Source organism: Equus caballus, chromosome 2 (assembly GCF_041296265.1).
Source record: "Equus caballus isolate H_3958 breed thoroughbred chromosome 2, TB-T2T, whole genome shotgun sequence".
Classification (NCBI taxonomy): Eukaryota; Metazoa; Chordata; class Mammalia; order Perissodactyla; family Equidae; genus Equus; species Equus caballus.
Window position 1 is genome coordinate 41,251,203 of NC_091685.1, and position 18,386 is coordinate 41,269,588.

At 37.8% G+C, this 18,386-nt stretch overlaps 1 protein-coding gene across 5 annotated transcripts in view; it reads right to left on the bottom strand.

Moving 5' to 3' along the window:
• The window catches only part of UBE4B (ubiquitination factor E4B), a 122,745-nt gene that overhangs the window by 56,620 nt on the left and 47,739 nt on the right, over positions 1-18,386 (bottom strand). The window contains exons 3-8 of one of the 5 annotated variants that reach the window (XM_014737657.3): positions 12,610-12,745; positions 6,212-6,299; positions 4,741-4,885; positions 2,859-3,087; positions 1,987-2,397; positions 1,103-1,240 (exon numbers count right to left, since the gene is read on the bottom strand). In XM_014737657.3, the coding sequence (XP_014593143.2) occupies positions 1,103-1,240; positions 1,987-2,397; positions 2,859-3,087; positions 4,741-4,885; positions 6,212-6,299; positions 12,610-12,745 (1,147 nt within the window). Of the gene's footprint in view, positions 1-1,102; positions 1,241-1,986; positions 2,398-2,858; positions 3,088-4,740; positions 4,886-6,211; positions 6,300-7,596; positions 7,674-12,609; positions 12,748-18,386 lie in introns of those variants that run through there. The other 4 variants (XM_070260966.1, XM_070260965.1, XM_070260967.1 and 1 more) reach the window with 4 other exon arrangements.

The following is an 18,386-nucleotide window of genomic DNA, read 5'->3' on the forward strand; positions in this document are numbered from 1 at the left end:
CTAACAAGGATGCCTGCTGCTGTGCCATAATCATGCAATAGGATTTTATCTGTATGAAAAAGATACTTCCACCTTTGGGAAATTTCCTTGAGAAATAGTGATAAAAGCTTAGACCTAATATAAATATCAACTTTTGTGAATCAATATTCAACCTTGCACCAACATTCCTCACTCTCTTTATATACTCTCTGATTCTTCTGAACACTGTCAAATTTAATGAAGTGTATCTAACTCCTACTGCTGTCTATTTATAGCCTGGAGTTATTTTTGGACAGTGTTGGGCATAAATACCAACTCAGTCCAGAGGAAACTTCAATTTAAGAGCAAAATTTTAAGACCATGAGTCAGAAGGTCAGAAAGAAGGTGCTATTACATTTTCTTACTCAAAGTCACCTAGAAAATCCAACTAGTCTTTTTCACTTGGTTTTTGGGGTGAACACCATGAACAATGTTTTAGCTTCTGCTGCCATTCCAAAGGCCACCTCAACAAACAGGGTCTAGCTTCACTGAGGTCGAGGGGGTTATTAGCAAAATTTAAGTTTAGAAGTGAAAGTAGAATCACAGTTACACCAGGCAGTATGACCCCATGTGTTCTTCAATGGACTGCCCAGGCTGAGCTGGGGCAAGACACACATACACGTGTGCACACGCATGCGTGCACGTTCCAGCTCCTAAATAGCAGCAATCCGTGTAACTGTACATAAGAAAACATGCCTCACAGGGGACATGTTGCTCATGTCTGGTAGCTCATAAGAACACTCTGACAATAGATGGATGAAGGGTCCCTCATCTTAGATCTAAGGGTGAGTGAACTTGACGACTGATCTTTAACCTGTTGCTCATGTTTCTGACAAATGATTATACAAAAGTTTTCCTCCAAACTTACCAGACAACAACCGTCAAAATTTTCCTATGTGTAACTTTACCCCATGATAAGGTCCTAAAATTTCAGTACATGCAAGTTCTCACATCTTGACTCTCCAGGTCGCCTCATCTGACCCTAGCCTGTTTGGATTCAAAGCATATCTCTAATCAGAGCTTATGACAGTTAGTTCCTAAGCACCTATGCACATGCAGGGGTAAGACTCCACTCCTCTGATACCTGGACCCAAACTGGACACAAGAAAACTCATCACCACCACCACCACCTTCATCATCACCATCATCATCTTCTTCATCTTCGTCACTACTGTCCCCAGAAAGTGCGAGGAAGAGGAGGGAGAAAGGGCTGTCGCACATACTACCACAACAAAAGCAAAAAAGGTCATCAGGGAACAAGGGAAAAACAAGAGGGGGAAAGCTTCTGCAACTGTTGTCCCTTTTTAATTAAATCTTATGCTAAAAGTCCTGTCTACTGACATGCAGGAAAATAATTCACCGACATTACAGAAATGCATAGGTACATTTGAGAGGAAGGGCACTGGATTGATGGAATTCTGACACTGCTTCTTTCCAAGAGGCGGAAATCAAAGTGTCAAGGCACAAACTCTGGCCTAGCCTCAGTGACCAGAGGTAAGGGACACCAGGCCCAGATTTGCTCCCACAACCCCTTGCTCTGACTGCATTTCAGCTATGATTGGCAACATTACAAAAAGTTGAAAAGTGGTCCTGTGAGCCCCAATCTCAAATACAAACTGCCCACAGTCTCTGAAACTCATTTGTAATGAGGAATGACATGTGAACTAGATTTCAAAAAACTAAGTTACTTTTCTTTGTACAGGAAGGAGGAAGAGTGAAGAAAAAAAGAAGGGAAGAAAGGGACTCAAAACAGAGCAACCCATACTTTCTCATGTTATCAAAGCTGGCAGAAGAATGGACTTGGGTGCGGTGTGAGCCTACCAAACTAGTTAGACACACGGGTTAATCACCCAAAACAGAAAAACACACGTAACTGAGGTCAGTGTCGCACAACAGTTCTTCCAAACCATGTTAATCTCCTTTGCCTGCACTGCAAACGCACACCCAACTCTCCTGCTGAATAAATACCTAGGAGAAATCCTTAGGGAGGAGGGACGTCTGCTCACAGCACTGGGTGAGGCGGACAGTAGAGGTGGCCCCATGCTGGTGGGTCTCTGTCTGGAAGAGCTGGCAGGCACTGCTTGAGGGCTACTAGCGAGGGCAGGGAGGCGTGGTAAGCTAGACAGAATGGAGGTGCCCGAGGACCGCGTGGTAGGAGAAGTTGAAGACCCCCAGGGGTGGGTGACAGTGTAGGGGCGATATCGTGGAGACGAGGGCTGGCTTCCTGCAGCAGTCCCGGAAGCAGCACTATGAGGACTGAGGGAAATGGACGGCACAGCCATGTGGCTGGCTGCACGGGAAGGTGAGGCAAAAGAAGGACGCATCATTGGCACAGAGCTCCAGAAACTCATACTGGAAGCTGGGCTAGTTTCATAGAGGCTAAATTAGTAGAGAAAGGGAGGAAAGAAGAGAAAATTGAAGAAAAACTTGAGATAAATAACTAAAATGGAAAATAAAGCTTTTACAGGACTGTATCGTTATACTTCATATTGTTGAGTATTCAAGTATATAAATCTTTCAGATACTTATCTAAATAATTATAACTTAATTACTGTACTGATCTAGAGGCCACACATAAAATATAATAAAACCCTCTTTCCAAAGAATAATGTACTATATTCAGCCATTTGTTTCTAAAATTTAATATACCAATAGCCTAACCATAGAAAGCCAGAGACCAATCTGGAAAAGACAATACCTCCTGCAATGACTACATCCATGCCCCAAACACGATACATGCCATAACGCATGACACAAGCCCGTGCATGAACGCTCCCTTCTCTTACATACTTCATGGCTATTTTACCACCAATTAGATGCGCAAAAAGAACCACACTGACCTAGACAAAGAGCTGGCACTGAAGGAACCCAAACTGCAGAACATCGGGCTTGTTCCTGGATTGGAGCCAGTATTCAGCATGAGATTTCTGTCTGGTGACCGAGCTGCCGCTGCAATTGGCTGTGATGTGGCTGTCAGACTGGCAAACGGGTTTTCATCTCTAGTCTGAGTGGACATCATTAGCACTTCCATTAAAATCTGGCCAATCAAGTCCTTAAAATCAGAGAACACTGTTGGAAAGGCAGAATAAAGACGAGATTATACATGGTTCTTGACATATACAGTCCTTGAATAAGCCAAAGTGAACCAGAGGTTCAATGTGGTACCCAGATTGGATTCTGGAACAGGAAAAGGACATCAGTGGAAAACCTGGTGAAACTCAAATAAGGTCTGGAGTTTAGTTAATAGTTTTGACAAATATACTCTGGTTATGTAAGATGTTAACATTAGGGGAAACTGGGAGAAGCATATACAGGAACTTCCTGTATTACCTCTAAAACTTTTCTGTAAATCTGAAATTATTGTAAAATACAAAGGTTATTTAAAAAAAACTGGAGCATAGTCAATAAGTGTCACTGCTGATATATATTAACTATAGAAAGAAGCTACTCTCAACTACAGAAGTTAGTTTATCATACTAGAAATGCAAGTGGGTTATTATTTCTTTGCCTATATATGTTTGGTATACAGTAAAACTATTAAGTACGAATTCAAAATACTTTATGAAAGGTCTAATATTAGTCACAATCTGGCTTCCTGGAGCAGATTCTATTTCCTAGCTTCTTTCTTATTCTTGGTAGCTCCTGAATGCTTTACTGAACGTCTTCACATACTTTTTAAAAACGGCTAAAGTTCTAACCCATGTAAATCTTATTTGGTTATTAAAAATTACCAATTATATATGTACAAGAGAGATTTGAGAATCTTAAGATTTACAATAAGAATAATAACAAGTGGCAGGGTTTTGAAACACATGGTTGCTAAGCTCACCTCTATAACCAGTTAATAAGAAGATCCCAGTAAAATCAGAAGTTAATTATCCAAGTGCCAGGAACATAGGGGACTATTTTTTTGCCATGGAAGATAGGCAGCAGAGGAAAAGGAAAGGCAATCTCCTGGATGTTCATGCATTCATTTAAAATACATTTATTGAGGGATTGTTAAGTGCAGGGTACCCTTTGAGGCACTGGGGATACATCAGTGAGCAAAACAGACAAGAATTCCTGCCACCAGGGAGGTTATATTCTCATGATATGCAAAAGAACACTTGGACACACCTCCCCAACCTCTTCTGTATTCCAAATGACTGCCATAAAGAAAAGTGACAGTGCCATGTAATGCTCCTATCTTGCTAAGAGTTTTATTAATTTCTTTTAAGTGTGGTTTAGTATAATCTCTTAAAATGGAATCATGGAAACACAGCAAAATATCAAAATGTTCTATCTTGCTAACCAATTTAATCAAGCAGATTTACTCAACTGTCTACACATGACCTGGTAGGCACTGAAAGCAGGTACAGGTCACACACAGCGCCCCTCTCAGGATCCCTGGAGACTACCCAGTACACTCCCACTTTATAAGAGGCACTAATGCTCTCCAAGCACCTTATTATTGAAAACGAAAAACTTCAACCCTGAGACCATAGAGAACATTAACCTTATTTATGTAGTTTTCCTTTAGAGAAAATATGAAAATAACTTGTCAGTAAGATCAGTGGAAAGTGGCCAAATAGCAGCGCCCTCATCAAGAAGTACCCCGTAATCAAAAATACAACCCCACAGCAAGATACAGTGAATGTGGATAACAGAGAGGGACAAAAGTTTATCTTCCATTCTTGTTTCTCCTAAGTACTCCGAAATAAGACAGCTGAGATAGATTCCTACCTTCTTTTGGGTTCTGCTTAAATTGTGCAGAAAGAGAAGAAAGAAAGATGACATCTCTGTCCCGGTCCTTCCAGGAGACACGAAAGATCTTACAGACCAGCTGCAAGGCCTGTTCTTCAGACACTTCAGAACCTGATGAAGGCTCCTTGTAAGGAAGAAGATTTGGAAGTTAATTTCAAGTAGTAGGAGGTATGAGTTAGACTTCAATAGAAATACTTAATTCTGATTTAACTCCTTTATTAATGAGGATATTTTAGAAACACATAAAACTATTCATCTACTGATTTAGGGGAAAATAAACTTGTTTCTATGACTTCAAAGTTACATGTAGGTTACATGAGCTGACAACACAATCTACAAGGGGGAGTATAAAAGAGCAAGAGCATTATCAGGAATCGCCACAGAGGAAATGTGGTAAAGAAGGTACACAGATCATATTTATTTACTTTTCTGAATGCCAAAGGACAGGTTAATATTCTAGGTACATAACTAATTTTCCTCCAGAAATTCTTCCAGAATTTAATGCTGCTTACAACTTTCCATCACAGATAAAATATCACATATAAAAGAAATTTGTAGACATGAAAGAACTATACAAAATAAAGCATTGCACCACCAGGAGGCTACAGTCCAACTGCCAATGATCATCAACAACTGCTGCTCATCACTGATAATTCACTGAACAGAAAGTGATGCAATTACCTATACCAGTTCTACACCAGCGCACCAAAAAAAAAACCCTTTTTCTAAATACAAGGAACTAAGTTCAGATTATAACAAAATATAAAGACCTCATGTTTTCAAAAAGCTTCTACTTGCTACTAGATTCCACATATTCTTTTTTTTAAGTAATTCTTTTTTTTTTTTTTAAAGATTGGCACCTGAGCTAACAACTATTGCCAATCTTCAGCTTCCCAAAGCCCTCCAGTACACAGTTGCATATTCTAGTTGTGAGTGCCTCTGGTTGTGCTATATGGGACGACACCCCAGCAGGGCCTGATGGGCGATGCCATGTCCGCGCCTGCGATCAGAACCGGGGAAAACTCGGGCTGCCGAAGTGGCCGAACTTAACCACTGGGGCCGGCCCCTCCACATAGTCTTGCTTCAATTCCCAGTCATTTTCCTCCGAATACGACCAAAGGTGTGAGGAGCTACTTGCTTAAGCAAAAGACCGACAGAAAAAAATTCAAAGTAGCTCTAAATTAATTCCCATTACAAACTAAATTCACTGATAAAAACATACACCTGAGACAAAGATAACTGAAGGATTTTAAGACTGAGTTATACTCCAATTAACAGGGGCAATCTAGGCTACCTATTTTTCCTCAAAAGAAAAAACCAATCACCTAAATGGGATTTGCTGATTTGGGGGGGGGCATTCTAACAGGCTCTCCAGATGCAAGATGTGCAATAGTGTTTATTTATTTTACCTGTACTAAAAACAGAAGCAAGGGCTTCATCTCTTACCAACCTTATCGCTGAGGCTCCTTTTTTCTCTTCGATCATTTTCATCAACCTCCATATTTTCAATTCCTGAATCCACATCCACCTGGGACATGCTTTAAGTATAAAAGACAAGTAAGTCTTTTACCTTTTATAAATCCACCCAATGACATAGCTGCTGGTTGAGGAAAAGTTTTAAAATATCAATCAAAATCAGTTAGGAAAGCAAAATAATAAAGGTTCATCTTTTTTCTCATGAACTTTTAAGAGCTCTTCATATGTTAGGATATAAACACTCTGTCTATTGTACTTGTTGGAAATATTTTTCCCAAGTAGTCGTTTTCTTAGGCTCACTTTGAAAAAAAAAAACAACTAATAATTACAGCAGATTTTCTATACACATTATTTTTAAATGTTATACCATCAGTCAGAGCCTAATTATAAAATCTGGTTAAAAATATATATTATTTTTCCCCACATTAAATAAATAATTGTCCTAGTACCAGTTATGGAAAAGAGCATCCCTTTTATACTAATATGAACTCCTCTATGTCATATGTGTGTGGGTCTATTTCTGGACGCTAATTTCTGTTCCATTAGACAACTTGTCTGTCCCTGAGCCAATACCACTCTATCTTACTTACTAAAACTTCACAATAAGTCTTGATATCTCCTAGGTCAATGCCTCCACTCTGTTCTTCTACTTCCAGAATCTTGGCCATTCTCAGCCCTTTGCTCTTCCATACATACTCAAGAATCAGCTTAACAGGTTCTTAAAATTCCTGTTGGGATTATGACTACAATTTCATTGGCTCTATTGGGGAGAAATGACGACATTATGTTATTGAGTCTATCGATGGAGAAGGTTTCTCCCCAAGTATTTAGGCCTTCCTTATGGTCTTTCAGTAACCTTTTAAAATTTTCCCTATAAGTCTTTCACTTCTTTTGCTAAATTTGTACATAGGTACCATATATTTTTTAATGAACTTGTGAACAGTACCTTTTCAAAAATTAAGTTTTCTAATTTTTTTGTTGCTAGTACATAGTAATCTAACTGACTTTAGATGTAGACGTCTTACAAGCAACTTGTTTACTGATACATAGGGTTTACTAGGTAGACTATCATTTTATCTCCAATAATAACTGTTTTGTTTCTTCCACTCCAATTCTTATTTGTTTTACTACACTGGGTAGGATCCACATGTGGAACAGAAACAGAAATAGCAGTCACCCGTGTTCTTATTCCTGATTTTAAAGAGTGTTTCTAATTTCTCACCACTGAATATGAGAGTTGCTACAGGTTTTTGGAAGATTTCCTTTATATTAATCAGAATAAGATAGGCCCTGCTGTGGTAACACATACACTCTGAAATCTTAGAGGTTTAACACTGTAAGGGTTTGTTTCTTGCTTACGCAAAGTCTGATGAGAGTGAAGCATCCTTACTCCATCTTTAATCTATGCCATCTGCAATACACAGCCTCCAAGGTCACTGGAGCAAGAGAAGAGAGGGATGGAGGAGGAACATCGGCTCAAGTGCCTTCGCCTAAAAGTGACACATGTCACTTCCACTCACAGTCTACTGGACAGAATTAACGACTTGGCCCCAATCTAACTGCAAAGGAGACTGGAAACGCAGGGGAACAAATAGGATATTTGGTGAACTCTCTGCCATACTGTCGGTTTAAGAATGCACCTTCCTGTTTCCTGTTTGCTAGGATTTTTATCATGAATCAATGTTGAATTTTATCAAAGTTTCACAACTCCCATGATTATATGGCTTTTCTCTTTAATACGCCATGTAGTGAACAATATTTATAGATTTTTCTAATGGTAAAGCACCCTTGCATTCCTGAGATAAACCCAAGTTGATCACGTAATCTTGTTATATCAAACTAAAATTTTAATTCAAATATCTATAAGGAAATGTGCAAAGATGACCATAAGTATTTGGCTGAACAGTCTCACAAAGGAGACATACTAATGTAATCAGCACCCAGATCAAGAAACAGAACATTACCAGCACCCCAAAAGCCTCCCTTCTGACCCTTCCAATCACTATTACACTGGCCCACAGTAGCCTGGCATCTAGCCCCATAGATGTTTTGTCTGTTTTTTAGGTGTTGCAGTATTTGATTTATCAATATCTTAAGATTTTCGCAAAGATGTTCATGAATATGATTACCATGTAATTAACTTTCTTCTTTTATATTATTCTTGTCTGGTTGTGATATTAAGGTCATACAGACTCATAAATTAAACTGGTGAGTGTTCTCTATTTTTTAAAATTATCTGGGAAAATTTGTGTAAAGTTGGAATGGTAGAACTACCTATAAAACCATATGAGGAAGGTGCTTGCTTTGGGAAATTTTAAAATACTGATTCATCTCATGTTTTTTGATTATTCAGGCTCTCTCTTCTTGAGTCAATTTTGGGACAATTATGTTTTTCTAGGATTTTATTTTCATCTGAATTTTCAAATTTATTTGTACATTTACATTTTTCTTGGAATTCTCTTTTTCACTAACAATTATCACTGAGAGCCCTTTCTATGCAGGCATTGTTCTAGGTGTCTGAGATGTCAATGAACAAGAGACCAAAAAATCCCTGGGTCACGGAGCTCACATTCTAGTTAGAAGGAGAAAGATAATAAACAATAAACATAATAAATAAGCAGAGCACCTAGTATAATGATAAATACTATAGAAAAATTAAAGAAAAAAAGAGCAGGGAAAAGGCAATTGAGAATGCAGGGTTTTCCATTAAATGGGGTGAGCCTCACTGAGAAATGCCATAGTGGTAAAAATATGAAGGAGGGTTCACCAAGCACATATCCAGGGGAATAGTATTCCAAAGAAAGGATTTTTATTCCCAATATTTATTTGTAGTATCCTCTTTTTCCTTTTTAATTTATTATAGCTTTATATTTTCTTCTAAGGACCACTTTACCTATAATACACAAATCATCATATGAAATATTTGTTATTGTTCAGTTCTAGATACTTTCAAATTTCCATTATGATTTCTTCTTTCACCTGTATTTAGAAGTATCCTCCGTTTTTAAAATTTCCAAACGTATGAGAGTTTTTGTAAAGTTTTTTCCCTACATTGATTATCTAACCTAATGTACTAGTCAGAAAACATGATCTGTATGACTCTAACTCCTGAAACTTTTTGGTTGATGGGTATCAGAAAAGAATGTATATTTTCCAACTGCACAGTACAAAGTTGTGTATCTTCAATTAAATCAAGCTTGTTAGCTGTTGTTTAATTTGTCCATATGCTTACTGATGTGTATTCTCTTTGATCTTTCATGGCTGAAAAGTCATGTTAAAAATCTCCCATTATGATTATGTATGTGTCAGTTTCTTCTAGTTCTACCAATATTTGCTTTATTACATATTGCTGTTACGTTACCAAATGCATATACTTTGGAAACTATTACATCCTACTGGTAAACTAAACACTTATTATATAGTGCCTACTTCTAGCTTATTTCTATTCTACTTTGGACGTTAAAGTCTAAAGTATTAAAATGTTTACCCAAATTTTCTTTTGTTAAGTATTTGCCTGGTATATTTGCTCTTTCTTTTACTTTCAACCTTTCTGTAACCTAATGTTTCAGGTATGCTTTCTGTAAACAAGGATAAAGCTGGGTTCTATTTTGTTTTCAATCGAACCTATGTCTTTTCACTGTGATTTATTGTGATTACTGACATATTTTCATTTCTTTTAACCATCTTATTTTGTGCTGTTTGTCTCCTTAAAAATTTGTGTTTCTTTCTTCCCTTTCTTTGAACTGACTTAAATCCCCAAATTTCCTCACCTCTGTTCCATATTTTCCCTTTACTGGTTTGGAAGATATATTCTACTTCCATTGTTTTAATGGTTACTCTTGAAATTTTATCTAGTATTCTTAACTAAAACTAAAAGCTGGCCAGTCTTTATCCCTCTCCCAAGTATACAAAGATCTCAGAGCTCACTCTCATCAGTCCCCTTCTGACTCACCTGCTATTGCTCTCTAGCATGTAAGACCTACCCAATATTTTTTACTTCTCTTCCCCAATATTATTTTATACACTATTATTGTTTTATACCATCAGTGTTTGTTTAGATTTACGACGTTTATTACTTTCTTCACTCATCCTTCCTTCTTGCATCTCAGACATTAGTCCTGAGATCATTTTCCTTCTTCTTAAACTACATCTGTTAAAAGTTGGGGTCTTCTGGTGGCAGACTATCAAGTTGTTTTTGTTTGTTTGTTTGTTTGTTTTTTAAATCTATAAATGTCTTTATTTCACCCCTGCTCTTAAAAGATTTTTATAGGCGCTGGCCCTGTGGCCGAAGGGTTAAGTTTACACGCTCTGCTTTAGCGGCCCAGGGCTTTGCCAGTTCAGATCCGGGGCATGGACCTAGCAGTGCTCTTCAGGCCATGCTGAGGCAGCGTCCCACACAGCAGAACCAGGAGAACCTGCAACTAGAACATACAACCATGTACTGGGGGGCTTTGGGGAGAAGGGAAAAAAAGGAAGATCGGTAACAGATGTTAGCTGTTAGCTCAGGGCCAATCTTTAAAAAAAAAAAAGAAAGATAGTTCCACAGGGGTACACAATTCCCAGTTGACAGTCACTCTCTTTCAGCATTTAATGCTATTATTCCACCATCTCCTGGCTTCCATCATTGAGACATCTAACTGTCATTCTTTTATAGATAAGCCCTCCTTTCTCCCTGGCTGCTTTAAAGGCCTTTGTTTTTGCCATTCTGCAATTTTACTATAAGATGTCTAGATGTGAACTTTTCTGTTTAACCCACTTGCAAGTTGCTGGGTTTCCTGAATCTGAGGATTCCTATCACTTATCAACTCTAGAAAAATTCTCAGCCACTTATCTTTTCAATAATGGCTTCCAAACCAGTAGAGTAAAAAACGTGGAATAAGGAGGGAGCTGGGGAATCTCTCCAAGTCTCTCTAGTTTCTCCTTTCGATATTTCTATTAGATATATATTGGATCTGTGTCCTCTATATTTCTAAATATCTTCCATCTCTTTTCTCTTTGTGGTGCACTCTGGAAATTCCTTCAGCTCTATCATTTCATTTGTTAATTGTCTCTAGCTATGTCTAATCCACTGTTTAACTCATCTATCAAGTTTTCAGTTTGAATTATCTTTTCATTTCTAGAGATTGCTTTTGGTTCTTTTTCATACGTATTGGTTGTTTTTATAGTCGCCCGCCCCTTATTCTTGTTTTCAATTCCCTTTCGAATTTATTCAAAGATACATACTTTATATTCTGTAACTGATAATTCCAAAACCCCAAAATCTCTAGGTGAATAATTCTCGTTGTTAGTGATTCTGCTGACTCTTACTCATGGTAGCTTTTTTCTAGCGTGTTTTGTGATTTTTTTGACCATGAGCTCATATTTCTTGGAAATTTTTCTAAGGAAATTCTCTGAAGACATGAGTAATTTATTTTTGCTTCTCCTAGATGCCTAAAGGCAGTGCAGGCCTGGATCCATTGTATGACAATTCTTGGCTTGAGGTTTTTCAGACTATACCAATAGTGTAAATCTAGGTGCTAAACTCATATGAAAGTCACCTACCAGCCATGAAATTGGAGAGTTGACTTAATTTTTCAAAAATATGTATACTCAGAGCAAAAGTAATAAAAACACAATCGTTTTTATTCTTGGGGTTGATTTTTTTCTACTTCCTCTTTCCCCTGAGAGTGTAGTCCTTCCTGAATTCTTGCCTAATGTGGGTTTGTCTCTGATCTGGCCCCTCGCCCCAAACCCACCAAGTGCTGAAGCTCTATACCAGTGCTTCTCAACCTTTTTCACGTCATAACACACATAGAAAATGATATTTGTCTGGCCCACTGACATAAACAGAGGGGGCTGCCTGAGGGTAGAGGAGACAGGTCCTGAGGAAGGTCTGGCTTGCCCAAGGAACAAAGGTATCAACACGCAGCTACTCTATCACTCATTCTCAGCACACTTGCGGCACAGGAAGGCTGTGCTCGAGGACACTCTGATCCTGATGGCGCTCCGAGGGTATTTGGCTTACCTGTCTGTACCATTCCAAACTTTTTATATTTCACCAACCAATAAAACTGTGAAGAAATGTTTAGGGACTGACATATGCTTGCTAACTTTCTATTTACTAAATAAGGACATTAAAAAAAAACCCAAACATTTTTTACTACCTACACCATTATTTCATAAAAGACATTTCAACACCAAAAACATACAAAGGCATAAAGAATATTTCAGAACAATACAAAGACCTTAAAATGTAATAAATTTCGCTCTCATTTGCTAAGGACTGCACGGATCTCTGGCTGGCATTTGAGAGTACTGGACTAGAGACTAAAGTGAATGGGTCCTTCCCTTTCCATAAATAAAATAACTTACTGGAAAATTGGCTTACTTTACCTTTTCTCACAAGAGACACCGTCGATATCCATGCTCTGGGAACGAGACAGAGACTGAGATTGTGTTTCAAGGCTATTGGAGGGCGAGCTGCTGAGAGAACTGACTCCTTCACTGCTCTGGCTTCGATGGGCTACTCCTACACAGAAAAGACACGAAAGATTAAGTTCCAGGTGAAATAACATTAAAGCCATTTGTATGGCAACAGGAAACACAACACAATCAGCACTCATACCATCACGATAGGCAACAACCGAGGAATTTCTATCAGAAGATTACACTACATGCGGAAGTAGTATTAAAGTCATAGGAACATTAGCAAGAAATCATAACTTATCAATATACGTCATATGAAGTCAGTAACAGAGCTACATCTGATAGCTAAAACTGACTCCCCATCACCTTTCTTTCACCACTTCAAACTATGGTCCCTGAATACAAATTAGCTTACGTGATATTCCAGAAAAATCCCTGAAATGTACCAAAATAAGATACATGAATGAATGGATATAGAGACACATAGATGGAGAGAAGTGTGATAAAGCAAACAGAGTAAAATGTTAATGGTAGAATCTAGATGGTGAGTACACGTGTTCACGTCAAAATTCTTTCAACTTTGCTGTATGCTTAACATTTTCATAATGAAATGTTGAAAACCTGTAAATAGACTCATATAAATCATATCCTTAAATACAGTCAATCCACTTATTGACTGAACATCTTATCTGTGATAGTTCGAGGAAAATCAAAAAACCTGACACTCTTGCCCTCGCAGAGCTCACAGTGTAGTGAACCACTGCCATGAGTGCAGGCACAGATAACTTCTCATCAAGGTCTTTACAACCACGTTTTGCACAGAATTTCAAAAATTACTTCAACTTCACGAATATCCTTCCACAAAAAAAAGAAAAGTTTACCTAGGTATTTGCAAGTACTTTTAAAAAATATATACCTATGTTATTGAAAGGAAAATGAGACTCACATGTTTTAAAAAACAAAGCAACCTGAATTATCATTTGTAGCTGATACAACCACCAAGTGGATAAAACTTTAACTCTCCCAGCATTCTAAGGAAGTAAACTTGCCACCCTTTAGTGTCTCTCCATTGAAGAACATTACAAAACATTTATGCATTCCTGACAGCAGGCTTTACACGTGATTGTTTATTAAAACTTTGGCAGAACTCATGAAGGAAAAGAGAAACTAAATTTTCACTATTCCTAGGTAGGTAGACTCAAGTAAAATACCAAAAGCATCTAACATAGTGAGAATCTGAAATAAGCTTATAGAAGACGGCAAAACTTTAAATTCACTAATTCAAGAAGCGTAACCCAAAGTAAGCTCTCAATAAATATTTATTGAAGGAATAAATAATATAGCATCAATAACGTCCTTAGGAGAATGTGAGTTTACCTATCACAATGAAAGGCCTGACAATTTTTTTTTTTTAAAGATTGGTGCCTGAGCTAACATCTGTTGCCAATCTTCTTTTTTCTTTTTTTTTTCTTCTTTTCCCCAAAGTCCCCCAGTACATGTTGTATATTCTAGTTGTAGGTCTTTCTGGCTCTGCTGTATGGAACGCCACCTCAGCATGGCTTCATGAGCAGTGCTAGGTCCGCTCCTAGGATCTGAACCGGTGAAACCCTGCACCACCGAAGCGGAGCGTGCAAACTTAACCACTCGGCCACACGGCCGGCCCCTTGACAATTTTTAATTAAAATTAATCAATAATAAAGTTCAATAATTTTTATGGGATATCAATTAAGCAGCTTTAAAATTTCTACCTGATAAAACCAGTTCTAAAATAAACTTATAATAAGTTGTTTGAAAAACTGTATTTGTAATATATTATGCTATATTATGTGTACAATAATCCTATAATAATATATTGTCAGAGTATACCATATAGTGTAATATACTGTAATTGCAATATTTTTAAAAGACATCAAGGATATCATCTGAATTCTTTTTTTCTTGAACCCTCCATGTGATCTTCACATTCTGTGTCAAGTAGGGCAATTATCTCCAGAATTAACTATATAGTGTTCCTCAATCTCTGTACACGATGTGACCCCACGCCTTTCTTAAACTTAAAAAACAGACGGTCTCTTTGACTTTATTTAGAATCAATACAAATTAAATATGGTGACTAAAAACAAAGCAAATGTACAAAATATTGCTTTGTTTTCAAACCACACACACATACTTTTGTCATCTTACCCTCTCCCACCCCTAACTTGTGAAAGCACAGTCAGGAAGCCAAGTTTTAAAACACAGATTTCTTTTCCCCCCTCTTTCATCCTCATAAAGCCAGATATTAAAGAGTTACAACACAGACAGAACCTCTTTTGATCCTCTTTTAGATGATGAATAAAATCTCTACATATCAACTAAAAACCAAATTTTCAAAAAGTGAGGGTGTGTAACAAAGAATGAAGAAAGCCACATCTGCTTAATATAACATGAACTACAAACTTTCAAGATGGCAGCTTTCCAAACTTTTAAGACTGATAAGAGCTTGTTAAAGGTAAATTATGCATGCTGTGTGAGAAGGTCAGAATTTCAAAGAAAATAAGACGGATTTTATTTCTGTAAGATTTCCTCCTAGTACTGTAATATTTCCTGAATGATATTCTCTTTCAGGTATAAACTAGACCAAATGCCTATTTTTAAACTGTAGCATTAGATCTATTCCAGTATTTTACATATACACATGCACACATGCACATAAGCTTGCCAAATTCTAGTATAAAAAGCAGCACAGAATTGCCAAAAAGGGCCTTAAAACCTCCATAAAGCTGTTTAAAAAGGGGAGGGGGTGACTTGGAAGATCTTGTCCACTCCTCTTCTTTTACAGATAATACTGAGATCTGCAAAGTCTAAGAACTTCCCTTAGGACCTTCAGCAAGTAAGAAACAGAGCAGATATTAAAACACAGGTCTCCTACTCCAAAGATAATACTGCTCTTTCCTCTACTCCACATTACTCAACAGTTCTTTGATCACAGCTATTTTAAACCAAAGCTATATGTTTTAAACATTCTAAAATTACAAAACTAAACTTAGAAAGATATTAGTGCTATAAAAGGAATCATTCATTCCTCTAATAATCAAAATTCTAAAGCTTATTTACACAGATCTTGACAATAAACTAAGCTAAAGGGTGAACATTCATGGAAAATACAAAGCGTACTCAGATGGTATTTGGCCAATATCAAACCTTATCCCTCAATACTACTTATAATGAGCATATTCTATTCCATAAAGCACACTGACATATTTGGTCAGCAGCTATTTCGTGGTGAAAACATTTTATTCTTGTGAATAAACACAAATAAAATGAAATTTCAAACCTTTGAAGAAAAATAGTACAATCTAAAATACTGGGACAAGAAAACCAACAACTCAAATTAGAAAACTGCTTTCATCTTCATATTTATGAGATACAGGAGTCCTTTCCTTAGTGTCAAAAGGGGGAATCACACAGAGAAGCACCATCTGGAGTCAAAAGACCACGAATGCTCCTTGGAGAAATGGCTGAATCTAGGGTTGGGGCAGGGAATACACAAGATGAGACTGGACCATTTCATAGTGCCAGAAAGACAGGACTCAAAAAAAATAAAAGGATGGGCATGGCAAACATGGAGTCAACCCGAAAAGGCTCCCAGTGGCCAAAGCTGGGACAATTTGTGTAAAATAAATAATGCAAAAACAAATCTAGTAATCTGGATTACAACTCAAAGTATAAAACAAATATACATGTGTTCATACTGATATAAGTAAGAATTAAATAAATAACCAGAGAGAAGGGATAAATGCTCTTTACAGATGAATTCCAAATACTACATGTAGATATCCCCTCCTCCAGGAGGGAAAGTTTAATCTCCACTGCCTGAATAGAGGCTGGACTAGGAACTCCAGAGAAGTGAGGAGGAAAAAGGAAAAATCCTGCCTGCACACTGCAGAGACCTGGTGAACACCTGCTGAACCACGTGGTGAAGGTGAGCATCACCAGGGATGCTGTGTGGTCAGCACGCGCCCTGCGGCGATGTGATGAGAAGGGCACTTCACCTGTGTGACAGTCTTCCCCCAAACCCAAAACCCCAGTGTAATTGCAAGAAAAACACCAGATAAAGCCAAATTAACGGACTTCTACAAGGTATTCTTCAAAACTGTCAAGATAAACGGGGCTGGCCCCGTGGCTGAGTGGTTAAGTTCGCGCGCTCCGCTGCAGGCGGCCCAGTGTTTCGTTGGTTCGAATCCTGGGCGTGGACATGGCACTGCTCATCAAACCACGCTGAGGGAGCGTCCCACATGCTACAACTAGACAGACCACAACGAAGAATATACAACTATGTACCGGGGGGCTTTGAGGAGAAAAAGGAAAAAATAAAATCTTAAAAAAAAAAAAAAAAAAACTGTCAAGATAATGAAAAACACGGAAAGACAGAGACTGCCACAGACCAAAGGAGTCTAAGGAGACTGACGTTTAGTTACCAGTAATATGCCAAGGTTAATTTCTCAGTCAGTTATTTTTAAATTTTTTTAAATTAATTAATTAATTATTATTATTTTTTTTTTTTTGAGGAAGATTAGCCCTGAGCTAACATCTGCCGCCAATCCTCCTCTTTTTGCTGAGGAAGACAGGCCCTGAGCTAACTAACATCCGTGCCCATCTTCGTCTACTTTATATGCAGGACGCGTACCACAGCATGGCTTGACAAGCAGTGCCATGTCTGCACCTGGGATCCAAACCTGTGAACCCCGGGAGGCCGAAGCAGAACATGCCAACTTAACCGCTGCGCCACCAGGCAGGCCCCAATTTCTCAGTTTTGACAAATGTACCAGATAGTACCATTAGGGGAAACTGGGTGAAGGATATATGGGAATTCTCTATACTATCTACGCAACTTTTCTATAAATCTAAAAAATAATTTAATAATAATTTTTGGAATAACCAAAATAAATGCTTATTTTACAAAAAGTCTAGGACTGGAACCCTGATTCCATGACTTCTACTTATGCGACCTTGAGCAAGTCACCTTATTAATATTTTCACTTACAAACTGGTAATATTGTATCTGTGCAGCCTACTTCATAGTCCTGTTGTGAAGTTCCAATGAAATAACAAACGTGAATGTGTTTATAAACTAAACAGTCATACCTTTATGCATCAAACAAGAACGCAATGAGAAACAATGGCCAACCCCTAAGTTTAAAGAACAAGTTAGCCTTTGTTAACTCCATACTTGTTCTGGTCTAGTCCATTTTCAGCATGTCTAAGTACTAGATTAGAGATGGAGGCAAACTTACTCCATCAGTCTTCAATGACTTTTATCCCCAACCTATCAGTTCAAAGGATCGCAAGAAGTGTAACTCCTGCTGATCCACTGATGCTTCTATACTTAGAATAACACTTGTTTTAAAATTTCAAAATGAACAGATAATTGTAAATTATAGTCTACCTAACCCTTGTAGTTTAAAAAGGATATACACATATAACTGGATTTTGAGTTCCCTGAAATCAGTCACTACACCTCAGTACCTTTCACACTAGGTATTTAATAAATATTCACTGACTACAATAGGGCTTTAGAGGATGCTTTCCAAACTTATGGCTGCAGCATCACACGGGACAGATGCTGTTAGTGAACTAGGTAATTTGTTAAGTCATTTAAGTTCTGAGTGCCTCCGTTTCTCTATCTGCAGAACGATGGGACTGAAGGAGAAAATCCCCAGCCTCTTCCAGTTCTATTAAAGTTAGAAAATAATGTGCTCAGT